Raw genomic sequence first — 13,834 nt, forward strand, 5'->3', positions numbered from 1 at the left:
ACCATTGTCCTGGGTCTTCTGTGCTTAAGAATTTTCTCCAGCTACAATCTGGCCACTGAAGAATGACACATCCTAAAAACACCTCAGAACACTGTTTTGCTAGGAAGCTTTACCACTCACAACCCTGTGGCTTTTAAGATAGGTAGGTAGGTAGGTAGTAGGTAGGTAGGTAGGTAGGTAGGTAGTAGGTAGATAGGTAGGTAGGTAGGTAGGTAGGTAGGTAGATAGATAGATAGATAGATAGATAGATAGATAGATAGATAGACAGATAGATAGACAGATAGGATAAATAGATAACAGACAGATGAATAGGTGGTAGATAGATAAATGTATATATCCTATTCTGTAAATTCTTTCATAGTAAGATTCTATGCATAATTTTCATGATCACAGAAACTAATATGAATTCAAGGATGTTTTAATTTCTTATCATGATTCTCTATAAACTCAGTACTATCCCTTCATCTCAGGACACAGTGGAGATGCTCTGAGACAAAAGTTGTGAGCTACTGAGGAAGTATTTTTCATAAGTAAAAGATCTCTAGGGAGCATGGTACAGCAATTCTCCCACATCATGCTTGTCTAGTCCCCTCCAGCTGTTAAAATACCATAGACTGAGTGGCTTATAAACAACAGAAATTTATTTCTCAGAGTTATGAAGGCTGAGAAGTCTAAGATCAAAGTGCTGGCAGATTCAGTGTCTTGTGAGGACCTTCTTTCTGGTCAATAGAAGGCAACTTCTCTTTGTGTCCTCAGGTGGAAGAGGCAAGGGATCTCTCTGGGGTCGTTTTAATAAAGGCACTAATCACATTTGTGAGGGTTCTGCTCCCATGACCTAATCAGCTCCCAAAGGCCCCACCTTTAAATACATTACAGGAGGCATTAGGTTTCAATGTACTAATTGGAGAGGAACAAAAACATTTAGACCATAGCAATGCACACCTCCAATAAACTATATTATCGCTTCCATATGTCTGTGAGGTAGTTTGTTGCATATGATAGTACCTTTTATGTGGCTATCACCTAAAAAGAGATCTTGTGCTTTTTAGAGTTCAGGATTATTTTATATTATACCTTTAAGGTATAAAATAACCAATATTTGTTAAAAATATGTTGAAGGGAGGTAAATTATTTACATAGGCATAAATAATTTCCTTCATATTTTTAAGTATAATCGTTAGGAAATTAAAGACATTTTTCAACTCTTTTGTAACCATGAAATACTTGAACCCATCCAAAGAATAGAAGATAAAGTATAAAGGGTAAAGGACAAAGGATAAAGAAGATAGAATTTCATTATCCTTAAAATACTGCAAATTTATCCAAATATAAATGAGAAAATCAGGCAACCAAGAAGATAAAACTAAGTCTGGATAATCAAATTTAGGCTACAAAAAGATAAAACTCAGATAAAATTAAATGGAAAGCATACAAAGAAAGGGAAGCAACAAAAACAAGAATGCTAAAAAACAATTACCACTAAGGAGATGCAGTAAAAATAAAATCAATTGTAATTTGAGTTATAAAGGATAAACATTTTTGGCTGTGTTTAATACTTGCAAGTATTAAATATTTCAGAATCATAATAATTTAAAGACTTCTTTGACATTAATGCATAGGAAACTGGACAAAGTCCAAAAAATGAATAAAGACTTAATAAAACCCAATTATAGTTTAAAAAAACAATGAAAGTCTCTTCCGGATACATAAAAAAACTGAACAAAACTAAGGAATACAGAATTGATTTGTTTGCTTATTTCACTTTTAGCAACAGTCAAGAATAAAGAAGCATCTTTCTGGAAATCGTTATTTTTCCCTAATTTGAATCAATATCACAAGTGAAAACTTGAACCAAACTTAAGGAAGTTTTTTATTTCCTTCAATTCAAGAAAGAACGATGATAAATAAAGTAAAATGAGGCGTTGAATGAAATGACAAGACGTTTTTAATATGACAGCCATTAAATATTTTAGTAACTACTTTTAGATTATCTACTTACAGGACAGCACTTGACTTGGAGTGGATGGATGTGGGTCCAGATCTCCAGGCAGTTGTCAAGACAGCAAGTAATTTAATACAGATGAGTGTTCAAGATACAGATGTATATTTGTTTAATTGCTGAAAAAATGGATTGGTGATCATGCTGGGGTTGAAAATTATTTGGTTGTTATCCTTGAAAGAACCTGAGGAGAGTATTCATATAAAGAATTTATAGGAATTGTATGAATAAGGATGTGTTTCAAAAGAAGGAAGCCTTGATCTCTAAGAGGAGAAAAGCCAGTGTTACCACAGGGGCAGCTGATATGATAAGGAGGATAGGGTAAGAGAAGGGTCCCACCCATGCATCATGGTGCTGGGTGATATGAATGACCTAGGAGAAAGGTTAACTGTGAGTAACTTTGCATCTAAACCTGATAAACATTTTCTGTTCAAACCTGAGAAAGGAGAATTGAGATATCACTTCCTATCGCTCTTGGAAGTCCTGATTGAAGACCCTGCTGGGAGTACATGGTCCAAGTTGCATGAGTTCATATACCTCGTCTTCCTTCAGTTATCTGTTCAGCAAACTTGTAGGAGCTGTCTGGTCTGTATCGGACATCTATTAATGAAGAATTTGGGCAACCGAACTTTGCTGCATCTTTTCAGCTTTAATATTTAATTATTCTAGCAATTCTCTGAAATGGAGGCATCATAAAATTCAAGCTAAAGATTTCTGTACACTCTATATACAGTGTATTGACAAAATTCTTAGAAGGTTTATGAAATTCAACACATATTTTAACTTGAAAACCAGATAAAGATGTCAATACTCCAGATGAGCTAATAATTCGATACATTTGATATTCTGGAAATACCCAGTTAGGGTTTTATTTGGAGGAAAGGATGAGGGCTGGAGGATCAGGAAGAGAGGGAGTGAGGTGACTCCAGTAAGACAGGGTACTCATGTCTGCTGCAGAGCTGAGAAGGCCTGTTCTGTTATCCCAAGTCAGCTCTGGCTCCAAACTTGAATGTCCCTGCCAGGAAGCCAGAAGCCCTGCAGTCAACTGGATTCACCCCTTCTAGAAGGTAGTTTAGCACAACTAGTTGTGGAAACATGTCCCTTGTGGGGTCTCATCTCCTGTTTCCTGAACAACTACTCAAAGTATCCCTTCACCTCACTTGGCATGTTATGTTGAACTGTCTCGGGAGAAATATTAGTCAGATTTTAATCAGGACACTATGTGTTGCCCTTTGTGACACTTTATTCAGACATAACTTCTTAGCTTCACTTTACCGAAGCATCAAATAAGAATGATGATAATAGTAATAAAAATGAAACCAATAATAACAATACATTGGTAGGGCTGTTCTCAGTGTTCAATGAAATAACGCATATAACACTTAGAAAAGACCTCAGCACCTAATGAGCATTCTCTAAATTTTAGCTCTTTTTAAATCACACAGCATTCACTTCCTGTGTCGAGTTCTGGCAAATATGATTTCCTTGGTTTCAGTACATTACTGGTGACACCATAGAGCCCCTTTTAGGTAAGTTTCCCCTAGAAGCTACCCAGTGCATTGCCACGTAATTCAGCCCTAAATCATATTGGCCTAGTTCCCGGTAAAATGCTCTCAACACAACTATGTAAGTCATGCTGTGTCCCTGACCATTACCTCTACGTGTCCTCATTTGGCTAAAGTTTACCCATTTTCAAAATTGGGATAGAGATACCCAAGTAACAGAAGATTATGTGACATGATGTATATTTAGCACAGGGCTAGATGCATAGTCTCTCTCTCTCTGTTTCTCTCTCTCTGTCACACACACACACACTCTTTCCTTTTCTCTCTTCCTCTTTCCCTCTCCCTCCTATCTCACTCCCCGCTCTCTCTTTCTTCCTTTTCTTCCTCTCTCTCCTGTCTGTCTTCTATTTGTTATTCTACTACTGTTAAAAGGACAGTTTATATTATACATTTATATTAAAAGTATATATGTTATAGGCTTTTATTTCTACTGGTTCCTTCCATCAAGAAATGAAAGGTATAGATACAATTATTTGATTTTTAATGAGAATTCATTTATCCCAATGTATCAACACTAATTAGATTTGCATTTTAAGTGTGGAGTATAAAGATCAATTTAAGTAAAAGAAAAGCAGATTGTAGGGAGTAGAGGAGGAGATAGTTTGTTAATTAAGGCATCTTTTGGCCTCTGTTGTTATAGGCATAAAACTGATTTTGCAAACAAAACAACTCTAGCCCATTTGGGATTCTTGAAGAGGGTAGGAAGAAGAGTGGGGTGCCTGGACATGCCCCTCTCTTCAACTTTTCTCTCTGTCCCTTATGTCTATATTTTGTCTTCCTACTTTTTGGAATGAAGGTTTCCCAGGTTCCACTTTCACCAAGGACTCTGCACCCTCTAAGACACTGCCCCTGCCTTTCTCTCACCTGCCTACCCTACTGCGGCATGGTGCTCATGAAGTTGGCTTGTATTCACCGGGTATATTTGAGATCCCCAAACTTGCTGGCCTCAAGCCCTCCAGGATTCAAGCCATTAGGCCCAGATGTGAGATTCAGGAGTAGATGCTCTAAATGCACTGAGGTGAGACAGAAAAGTAACATAAGAAAAGATTGATGAGCTGGAAATCCCCTATATGGAGCCTAAGAAAGTCAGCCCTGATATAAAGGTCTGAAGGAGAAAGCTGGGCCAAACATTGACGAGTACAAGTCAGGCTAGTTGTTTTAGTGTGTATCTGTTTATATATACATGTGGATTTTAATGTGTATAGGTGTGATGATCGATGAGGCTGAAGGGTGAGGGCTTCTTGTACATATGAATGAAGTTAATTAAATTGTCATATGGTCTTTCCGAAAACTATTCAGATTGATATTAATTATAGATAATGGAGAATTTAAAAATGTGAAAAGTGAAAAACTACAAATTTGACTGTATATAGTCAAAGAATAATGCTGATATCAATGACATCTGAGTCATTAGTCCATTACTGCCTAATAATCACCATGTTTATTCATATCATAAATATATACCACCTATGTCAGAAAAACTGTTTTAATTTTATTGAATTGCAACAGTTTTCATGCCTTGTTGGTCTTACGGCATTGGTGCCCAAGAAATCAGCAAATAGCTTTTGTAAAGGAGTCATTGCTTATTAAATATGACTTTGTTTCTGTGACTTTAAAATACATCAGTAGATCTTCATACTTGTGAATATATACATTTCATCAAAATCTATATATTGAGAATTCATATAATGAGAAAATGCATTCAAATTAACATTGGGACTAAAAGATGTGAAATAACAAGTATTTTAATCATATAGAAAAGTTACTGTAGTCAATAAACATGAATTGACTCTTGTCTAAATTTATTGGAAAAGAATTTGTGATTATATGGACTTTATAACTGAAAGTTGTTTATTAAAATTCATTCATAGCCGGGCATGGTGGCTCACACCTGTAATCCTGGCACTTTGGGAGGCCGAGGTGGGTGGATCACCTGAGGTCAGGAGTTCGAGACCAGCCTGGCCAACATGGCAAAACCCTGTCTCTACTGAAAATACAAAAATTAGCTGGGTGTGGTGGCAGGCACCTGTAATCCCAGCTACTCGGGAGGCTGAGGCAGGAGAATCGCTTGAACCTGGAAGGGGGTTTGCAGTGAGCCTAGATCGCACAACTGTACTCCAGCCTGGGTAATAGAGCAAGGCTCCGTACCACCACCCTACCCAACACACACACACACACACACACACACACACACACACACACACAACTCATTTATTCCACAAATGTTTATTAAGAGCCTACTTTGTGCCAGGCATTGATCTAACCTCTGGACATACATCTCTGAAGGAAATGAAGTTTTATCCTCAGAAATGTATGTTCTAATAGGAAGAGAAAGACAGCAGTGGAATGTATAGTAATACAGACACTGACTATGCCCTAAAGCAGGATATAACCATAGTGGCCTTTGACAAACAGTCTTACCAAAGAGTTTAGTCAGTCAAAAGTCAAGGATCCTGAACAGAATATTGCTGAAAACTTATCAAATATTATTCTTGGTATCTGTGGTTACAAAATGTAAGTAAAAAAAAAAAAAAAAAAATCCTTTACACTGAAAAAACGCTTCCATTAAGGAGAGTTATGGAGACGATATTTCCAGCTACTAGTAGGTAGCCTGGATTTGTTCACACTTAAAAAAAATTAACTTTGAACAGTTGAATATCTCCACTTCTGCTTCTTGGCAAGAAGGTGAAACTTAATACATAACAAGGAAGTCTTATGACATAGAAATTCTTCACTCACATGTGGGTCCTTCTGCGTTTTAAATAACAACTGAATTTCAGACACCCCAATCAGCACCCAAAGGTGTTTTTGAAACCATGTTCTCATTTGGAGTGTTTGGGAGAGGCAGTGTTCCTGGGCTTCTGCTGCATGCCAGGCATTGCTCTCAGAAAAGGACAGTACAAGCCATAATGAAGGCAGAGCTTCCACCTTGTCCACTTGAGTGACAGTGTGAAACATATTCAGATAAGGATATGCCCCAAATACTGTCAAAGTAGAGAACTGAGGACTAAACTGAGGCCCCAGGGGTTGGGGGTGGGGGAAGCTTCTGGAGAGGCTTCTTGCAAGAAGGAGCAGAGTGCCTGCTACATAGTAGGCACTCACTGAGCCTGAGAACCTATTATGTGCACCTTCTATGTAAAGTTCTGGGGATATAAATGTGAAAATGTGCAATTTCTGTTTTGCGTGAGAAGCACAGACTGTTTGGGGAAATAGACAAAAACTAAAATGGATAATTGCTTTAATAATTGAACATACAAAGTGTATCAGAGGTTCTCAGAAGAAAAAAACATTAGCAGTTTCAGAATCATATATAAATTTCAGTATTCTATAGTGGTTAAAAGATATATAAACCCAACTTTTAATTTATATAAATACTAAACAAGGGTTTTTATATTTAGATTTTCAGTTTTGTGATTCTTGCTAAATATATGAATCTATTCTTAATCCAACATTGCTTCACGGATGGCAGTTTAGTAGTACAGATTTCATTAGAGAACTTAACTGCTATAGGTTGGGGGGAGGTGAAGGAAATACAATTTTCCCTAGAAGATTTACATTAGATAGAGTAGTTACAGGCTGTAGCATCTCCCCTGTAATTTTATGAGAATGGTATTACCCTGGCTTTCACTGTGTGATTGCTGGTTACCTTCTGTCAGTGAGCAACAGTCTTACTGCAAAGCAGGAGCACAACCCGTCTCTTTGTCTCCGTGGTCAAATCAATTACTTCTTAGAAAGTCGATTTTTTTCAAAATGACCATGTACAGGAGCAAACGCAGACATCAGAGATGTAAGTAAAATTTGACCCAACTTTTTCATATCACTGGAGTAGGGAAAGCATACTTGATTTCTTAAAAGACTAATCATGACTTCTTCAGATACATCCTGGTAGTAGAAAAGATACTGTAGCTTTTCTCACCCTAACCTTTATCTTTATTCCTGTAACATGCATGAAAGATGTTGAGGGGAGAGGGGATAATTCACTTGTTACTATGGAAACCCTTGGAAAGGTTTACGAAATCAACAGAGAAACAGATCAAATGCAATTTCAGTCTAGCTCAGCATCCTACATTCAGGCATGATCACTGGACAGTTCTCTTTTTTGCTTTTCTAGGAGTGATAGATTTTCTTTCCTGGAAGTCTATTGAAAGGTTTGGGAAGCTAGCCTAAAACTTCTGTTTATTCATCCAATTTCAATTACAACTCTTAGGAGGAAGAAAACAGTTCAGAATGGAGGGGAGAGAGTTAATTGTGAAAGACAAGCTGAATATTTAACAGGATATTCATTGCCAAACTTCTTGGTCCAGAGCATGCTAGTGACATAATTCACCACAGGCACCATTTCAAAGGGTTAAAAGGAGTCATCTGCAGTCTCCCCTAAAGGAACTGATTCTGGCTGAAAAGGAGCAGCACAATTACCCTGGCCTAAAGTCCAGAACAAAGATTATTATGGAAATGAAAGCTATCGGAATCTCGCTAAAAATCAAAAGATTGTTATAACAACACTATTTTACGGTGAAGCAATATGCCTCTCATGAAAAGCTTTACAATCACCTCTCTCTAGTAAGTCTAACTCTTTATCACTTTACCGTTTCTATTGTCTTAAGTAAATAATAACATATTTAGCTCAAAATGGTCAAAATGGTCACTGTCTCTATTTATCGTCATAGACAGGTAACGGCAACTTATTCTGTAGACAAAGTCTGTACTTTTTCATTATTTCTTTTGATGTCTTTAAATGTTATCAAATATTTTGGAAATCAAAGTCTAGCAGTCACAATTATACTATCAAAAAGCCAATAAATCATAGAAAGATAATTTTCAGTGTGATAATTTATTCTTTGGTCTATTTTCACCTAAGATCTGAAAACTAACATTTCTCCTTTTCAAAGAAGTTTCATGCACCATAGAAAGCTCTGAGGGCTAGGCTGCCAGTTTGATTCTATAAGCTTGATTGCCTTTTGATGCCAGTTCTTTCTTGTGATAAAGAAACAACATACGATAACCGCTACTTTTTTATGTAAAAATGATTGGTATGAAGTCCACACATATATTGCTGATTAATTTTCTTGTGATTTCCTCCTACAAGAATAAATCTAAATTATGCATATATTTGAAAACCATCTTGCGCCTTTACTCCTGTATCTTTTATATATCCCTCATTTTTTTTTTCTTGTGGGTTATCAATGCCTTAATGCACATGGAAAATAAGAGATTCACAGAAAAATTATACTCAGTGTCTCCCCTTAAAATGTGCTTGCTGAAGTCTGCGATTAAGCAGCAGGAAGAAATTGTGAATTACATGAGACAAGTCAGAAGACGTATAATTATACAGGCATAAACACAGTAGGGTGTACTGGAATGGTTCAGTTAAAAAAAACTAATGTGTTACTTAAGTTTAATCGTATCAACTATTTTATGTTGCATTAAGTGTTTCTATATTCTAATAATATAAAATATCAGAGAGCAGGAACATAATAAAATTAAAGTAAATAGAAAGCTTAGCAATAAAAGCAAATAGAATCCGTAAATGAATTTCTTACACTAACAATATTTGCAAAAGTAGAATATAATACAATTGTTTGCCATCCAATAGGTAAACAGAAAAACTGGAATTTTCCCATCACCAAAATCCAGGGCATTTCCATTTCAATAATATCTTTTATGTGTGTGTTTTTGATCATACAAAAGGCATAAACTCACCTAAAGGCAATTGTAATCCAATTAAGGCAATAATTGTACATTAAACAAAACCTCACTGTAGGAAAGAAGGAAAGTATTCTTACAATTTTCTTTAAAAATGAGATAGCACATAAATCAACTTTCTAATTATTCCCTTTATCCAAAGATTTAATATTATATCTTCTAGTAAAAATAAGTGTTTCCTTCCAGACAGTCTGACAAGAGGAAAAGTAAAGGTGCATGTGGCTATGTCAGGAGTTTGGGGAAAAAGGGGAAAACAAAAATACTTATAAAAGAGTTTTTGAAGTATAAATTGTACTAAACCTTTGAAGATTCATGTGGGACTTTGAAATTCATTCTTCACGCATATTGAGATTAGTTATTTATAATTCACTATACAAGAGGAGGAGAGGGAGGGTAGAGTGCCCATTGCCTTGCTCCTGATAGAGCAATTCTAGGTAAAAGGAACAGCGTAGTGTTCATTCGGATAACAGATCTTACTTATGCAAAATTGCATTAATGCCTTTCAATTAGATACAGAATTTTTTGAGTGGTATTAAAAAATGTTGGCATATATCAGAGGCTGATATTGCCAGAGCCAAACAGGTACAGACCAATTTAAGGAATTCTAATACATGTTAAACCTATTTTTACAAATCAGGTTGAGTTGGGAATTAACGTTTAACTTTTGAGTTCATTTAAATATTAAGTTTTTACACATATATAATAACAATATTTATTTAACTATAAAGTTTATGTTTAAATTTTCAAAAATTTCTGTATAAAGCAAGGCAAACCTGTAACCTCCCTTGCTGAAACTCCACATGACCTTGAGAAAACATTTTTGGGCTTTTATAAAAGACACATGAAGGTACATTTTTAAAAAATGAATGTTTTTAAAACACCGATGTAGAGGAAAAAGTAGAGTAGAAGCCATAGAATTTTGAAAATAGCACAATACCTGTACCATGGCAAAGAAAACAGTGTGAATCGAGTTTCAGGTGTGTAACATTTCATCTTATTTTACTGAATTGGAATAGATCATGCATTTTTTATTGCTAATAATATCTTTGGGTGAGCTTATCAACCTTATCCATATTATCATTGGAAATACTTGATGAGATCACTTCAGAAATCTAAATACTAGTCATCATAGCCCTCTGCTTATGGTCTTGGCCAATATCTGTTACTTCTGTGGGTTGCAATCTCTTCTGTAACTTTAGTAGATTGCTCTGAGAAGGTGTTCTGTAGGGTACCTTCCATCTCTAACCCTCAGTGCCTCCATAACACAGCCCTCATCAGGTCATTCCCCTACTCAAAGACATTAATGGTTTCTCACTGACTAGATAATGGTGGCTCTGAGCTTGTGTGCTTCAGATCCATGGTTGCCCATGGAGTTACTACAAGGTTACTGCATATTAATATTTATATAAATATGAATCATTGTATAATGAAGAAAGACATATGTTTATATGGACATACACATGTGTATATATACATAAACATACACACATACATATGCTTTTAAAGTTCTAAAATATGTTTAATAAAAACATGTATTTAAAAGGTGGTACTGCGTTTGTAATAGCTTTTTATACGATATATTTTATTTTAAAAAATAACTATAGTACATGCAGCCCTCATTATGTTTCAGTATTCTTTAAAAAACAAAACAAAACAAAACAAAACAAAAAAACTTCATACTCCCGAAGGTTGAGAATCACTGAACTAGAAAGCAAATACAAGCAAAACCTTACAATACAGAAATTTACATGATTGTCATCCACCCACTACTTTCTTCTCTTCCTGATACTACCTATATTCTAGCCTCATCAGGCTACCAATTGTCAGCCAGGTGCAGTGTCTCATGCCTATAATCCCAGCACTTTGAGAGGCTAAGGCGGGAGGATTACTTGAGTTCAGGAGTTCAAGACCAGCCAGGGCAACATGGTGAAACCCCATCTCTACCAAAAATACAAAAATTAGCCGAGCGTGGTGGCAGACACCTGTAATCCCAGCTACACTGGAGACTGAGGCACAATAATCACTTGAACCCAAGAGGCAGAGGTTGCAGTGAGCCAAGATTGCACCACTGCACTCCAGCCTGAGTGACAGAGCTAGACTGCATCTGAAAAATACAAATAAGCAAAAAAGCTACCAATTGTCCCTGAAATTCACTATATACTCTTATCTCTATGCCTTTGCCCATTTATCTTCTTGTTGATAGATGCCCTTCACTTGCACCTTCACACTTCTCTGTTGAAGGTTTCACTCGCATGCCACATCCTTCCTAAATGATTCCTCAGTTTCTAAGTCAAATCGCTCTTTCCCTTCTCTCTTTCAGTTCATATATACATATATATATGTGTGTGTGTATATATATGTGTGTGTGTGTGTATATATATATATATATTTTTTAGCCAGAGCCTCAGTCTGTCAGCAAGCTGGAGTGCAGCAGTGCAAGCTGAGATTGCTGAACTACAACTTCTGCCTCCAGGTTCAAGTGATTCTCCTTCCTCAGCCTCCTGAGTAGCTGGGATTACAGGTGTCCACCACCATGCCTGGCTCATTTATGTATTTTTAGTAGAGATGGGGTTTCACCATGTTGGCCAGACTGGTCTCAAACTCCTAACTTCAGGTGATCTTCCTGCCTTGGCCTCCCAAAGTGCTGGGATTACAGTTGTGAGCCACCGCACCTGGCCTCAGTTCATATATTGTAATTTTTCTTAAAATTTCTATATTGTGTCTTATATATAGAAAATTATCTATTTACACCACTAATCTCTTTCTTTCATATAAGGTATTTTTTATATGAAACTTATATGAAAGTTTCTTTCATATAAGGTATTTTTTATTCTTGTTTGATACATCCTCAGTGCGTGCATCTGATGCTTTGCCCATCAAAATCCAAAGCTGTCTAATGAAATTTATTGACTTAAATACATGTTTTTGACCACCTATTACTTTCCAGAGATTGCTCTAATGGTAGGGCTATAGCAACAAACAAAACAACACTTTATTGAAGATAAGATGACTCACAAATAAATATATAATATGCGATGTAATGCTAAGAGCTATGGAGAAAAATAAATCTAGTAAGGGAGAAATGGAGTTTTGGAACATGGGGTGAGGAATTTCTATTATCTATGGGGAAGTCAGGAAAAGCCACTTACTAAGAGGACATTTGATCAGACAACCTAAAGAAGTGAGGAAATTGGTTCAGTTTCTTTCTGGATAGTTCCAAGTAGAAATAGCATATGCAAAGTCCATGAGGAAGTTTGGGATAATTGAAGGACCAAGGAGGAGTCCAGTAAGTAGAGTAAATAAAGATGAGGTCAAAAAAGCATCAGGAGCATTAGATAGATAGAGTAGGACACACAACAGAATTTAACTGAAGAAGTTTTGTTTAAAGGTACTTATTGAAATTGACTATTACAAATTAAATAGCAATATAAAAATTGAGTATTATTTAAAACAAATACTTATATTGATATCATGATTTCTTTGTAACTGTGAAGGCAAAAGAAATAATTTGTTATTCCCAAATTATTTCATATCTTAAGTGTTGATGTTTTTTATTACATAACCAGTTGAAAATGTGATCTAGGTTTTAAAACTTTTTTTTAAGTTTTTATCAGGAAAAAAAAACAAAAAAACAATTTTTAGGCTTGATCGGTCAAGGCTCTCTAGAGGGCACTATTAAATTCAATCTTTGATTTATCTATTATTGAGATTTGTAGGGAATTCTGATATGATATCTGCAATGTCTTCAGCCTTTTTTAATTCTCAAGTTCTAATATGAATTCTATAACTGGTAGAAATTGAGAAATTGTAATTTTATAGATTCTTCCATGGAATCATGTGTGCATGGATAGAATCAATGCAGTCTGATTGAGCATGCACAATGGGACTATAGATGCCAGTCTGGGAGCAGAGACGTACAAAGGCTGACTGATAACCCCCCTGATACAGATTGACCTTAAATGGAAATACATGTTGGTCTGCCTCATATCCTTAATCACAGGCTTTTACAGGCTCTAGCCTGTGACTGGTTCTGCCTGCAGAAATATATTCTGTCTCTCTCTCTCTTTCTCTCTGTCTGTCTCAAAAAATCTGATGATCTGTCCATGTATTTTTCTATTTAACAATGCCCCACATACTCAAAGGTCACTTTTGTGGAGTGTGAGCATTTGTCCATTTCTCTTCTGTACTTTCAGAAAACGACTATCATACATCACCTGCTCTTTTAATTTCTCAGAATCTGTGCTGAATTTATATCTACACTTGCATAAAAACCGTGGCATTGACTCTGTCCCCAGGTGTTCAGGTAAATGTCCTCTGCAGAGTATACTTTATCACTTCAAAAAATGTTACAGTTAAAAAATAATGTTAATTTGTATTTGTTGATAAAAGAATTATACATATTGATAAAAGAATTATGCATATATATCCTGAGTGTCTTCTTGACTCTTAGGAAAACAAGATTGGTGTTAAACTAAGATGTTAGTCTATCATTTTAACATACTGTCATGTGATTTGCAAACATTTTCTCCCATTTCATTGTTGTCTCTTCACTCTGTTATTATTTTTC

General features: G+C 35.8%; 1 protein-coding gene across 22 annotated transcripts in view; it reads left to right on the forward strand.

Moving 5' to 3' along the window:
* The window catches only part of RALYL (RALY RNA binding protein like), a 757,987-nt gene that overhangs the window by 508,914 nt on the left and 235,239 nt on the right, over positions 1–13,834 (forward strand). The window contains exon 1 of one of the 22 annotated variants that reach the window (XM_025395104.1): positions 7,225–7,351. The exons of the other annotated variants lie outside the window; for them this stretch is intronic. Coding sequence (XP_025250889.1) covers positions 7,315–7,351 — 37 coding nt within the window. The 5' untranslated portion in view covers positions 7,225–7,314. Of the gene's footprint in view, positions 1–7,224; positions 7,352–13,834 lie in introns of those variants that run through there. 22 annotated transcript variants of the gene reach the window in all.

The sequence above is a fragment of the Theropithecus gelada genome, chromosome 8 (assembly GCF_003255815.1).
Source record: "Theropithecus gelada isolate Dixy chromosome 8, Tgel_1.0, whole genome shotgun sequence".
NCBI classification, from domain to species: domain Eukaryota; kingdom Metazoa; phylum Chordata; class Mammalia; order Primates; family Cercopithecidae; genus Theropithecus; species Theropithecus gelada.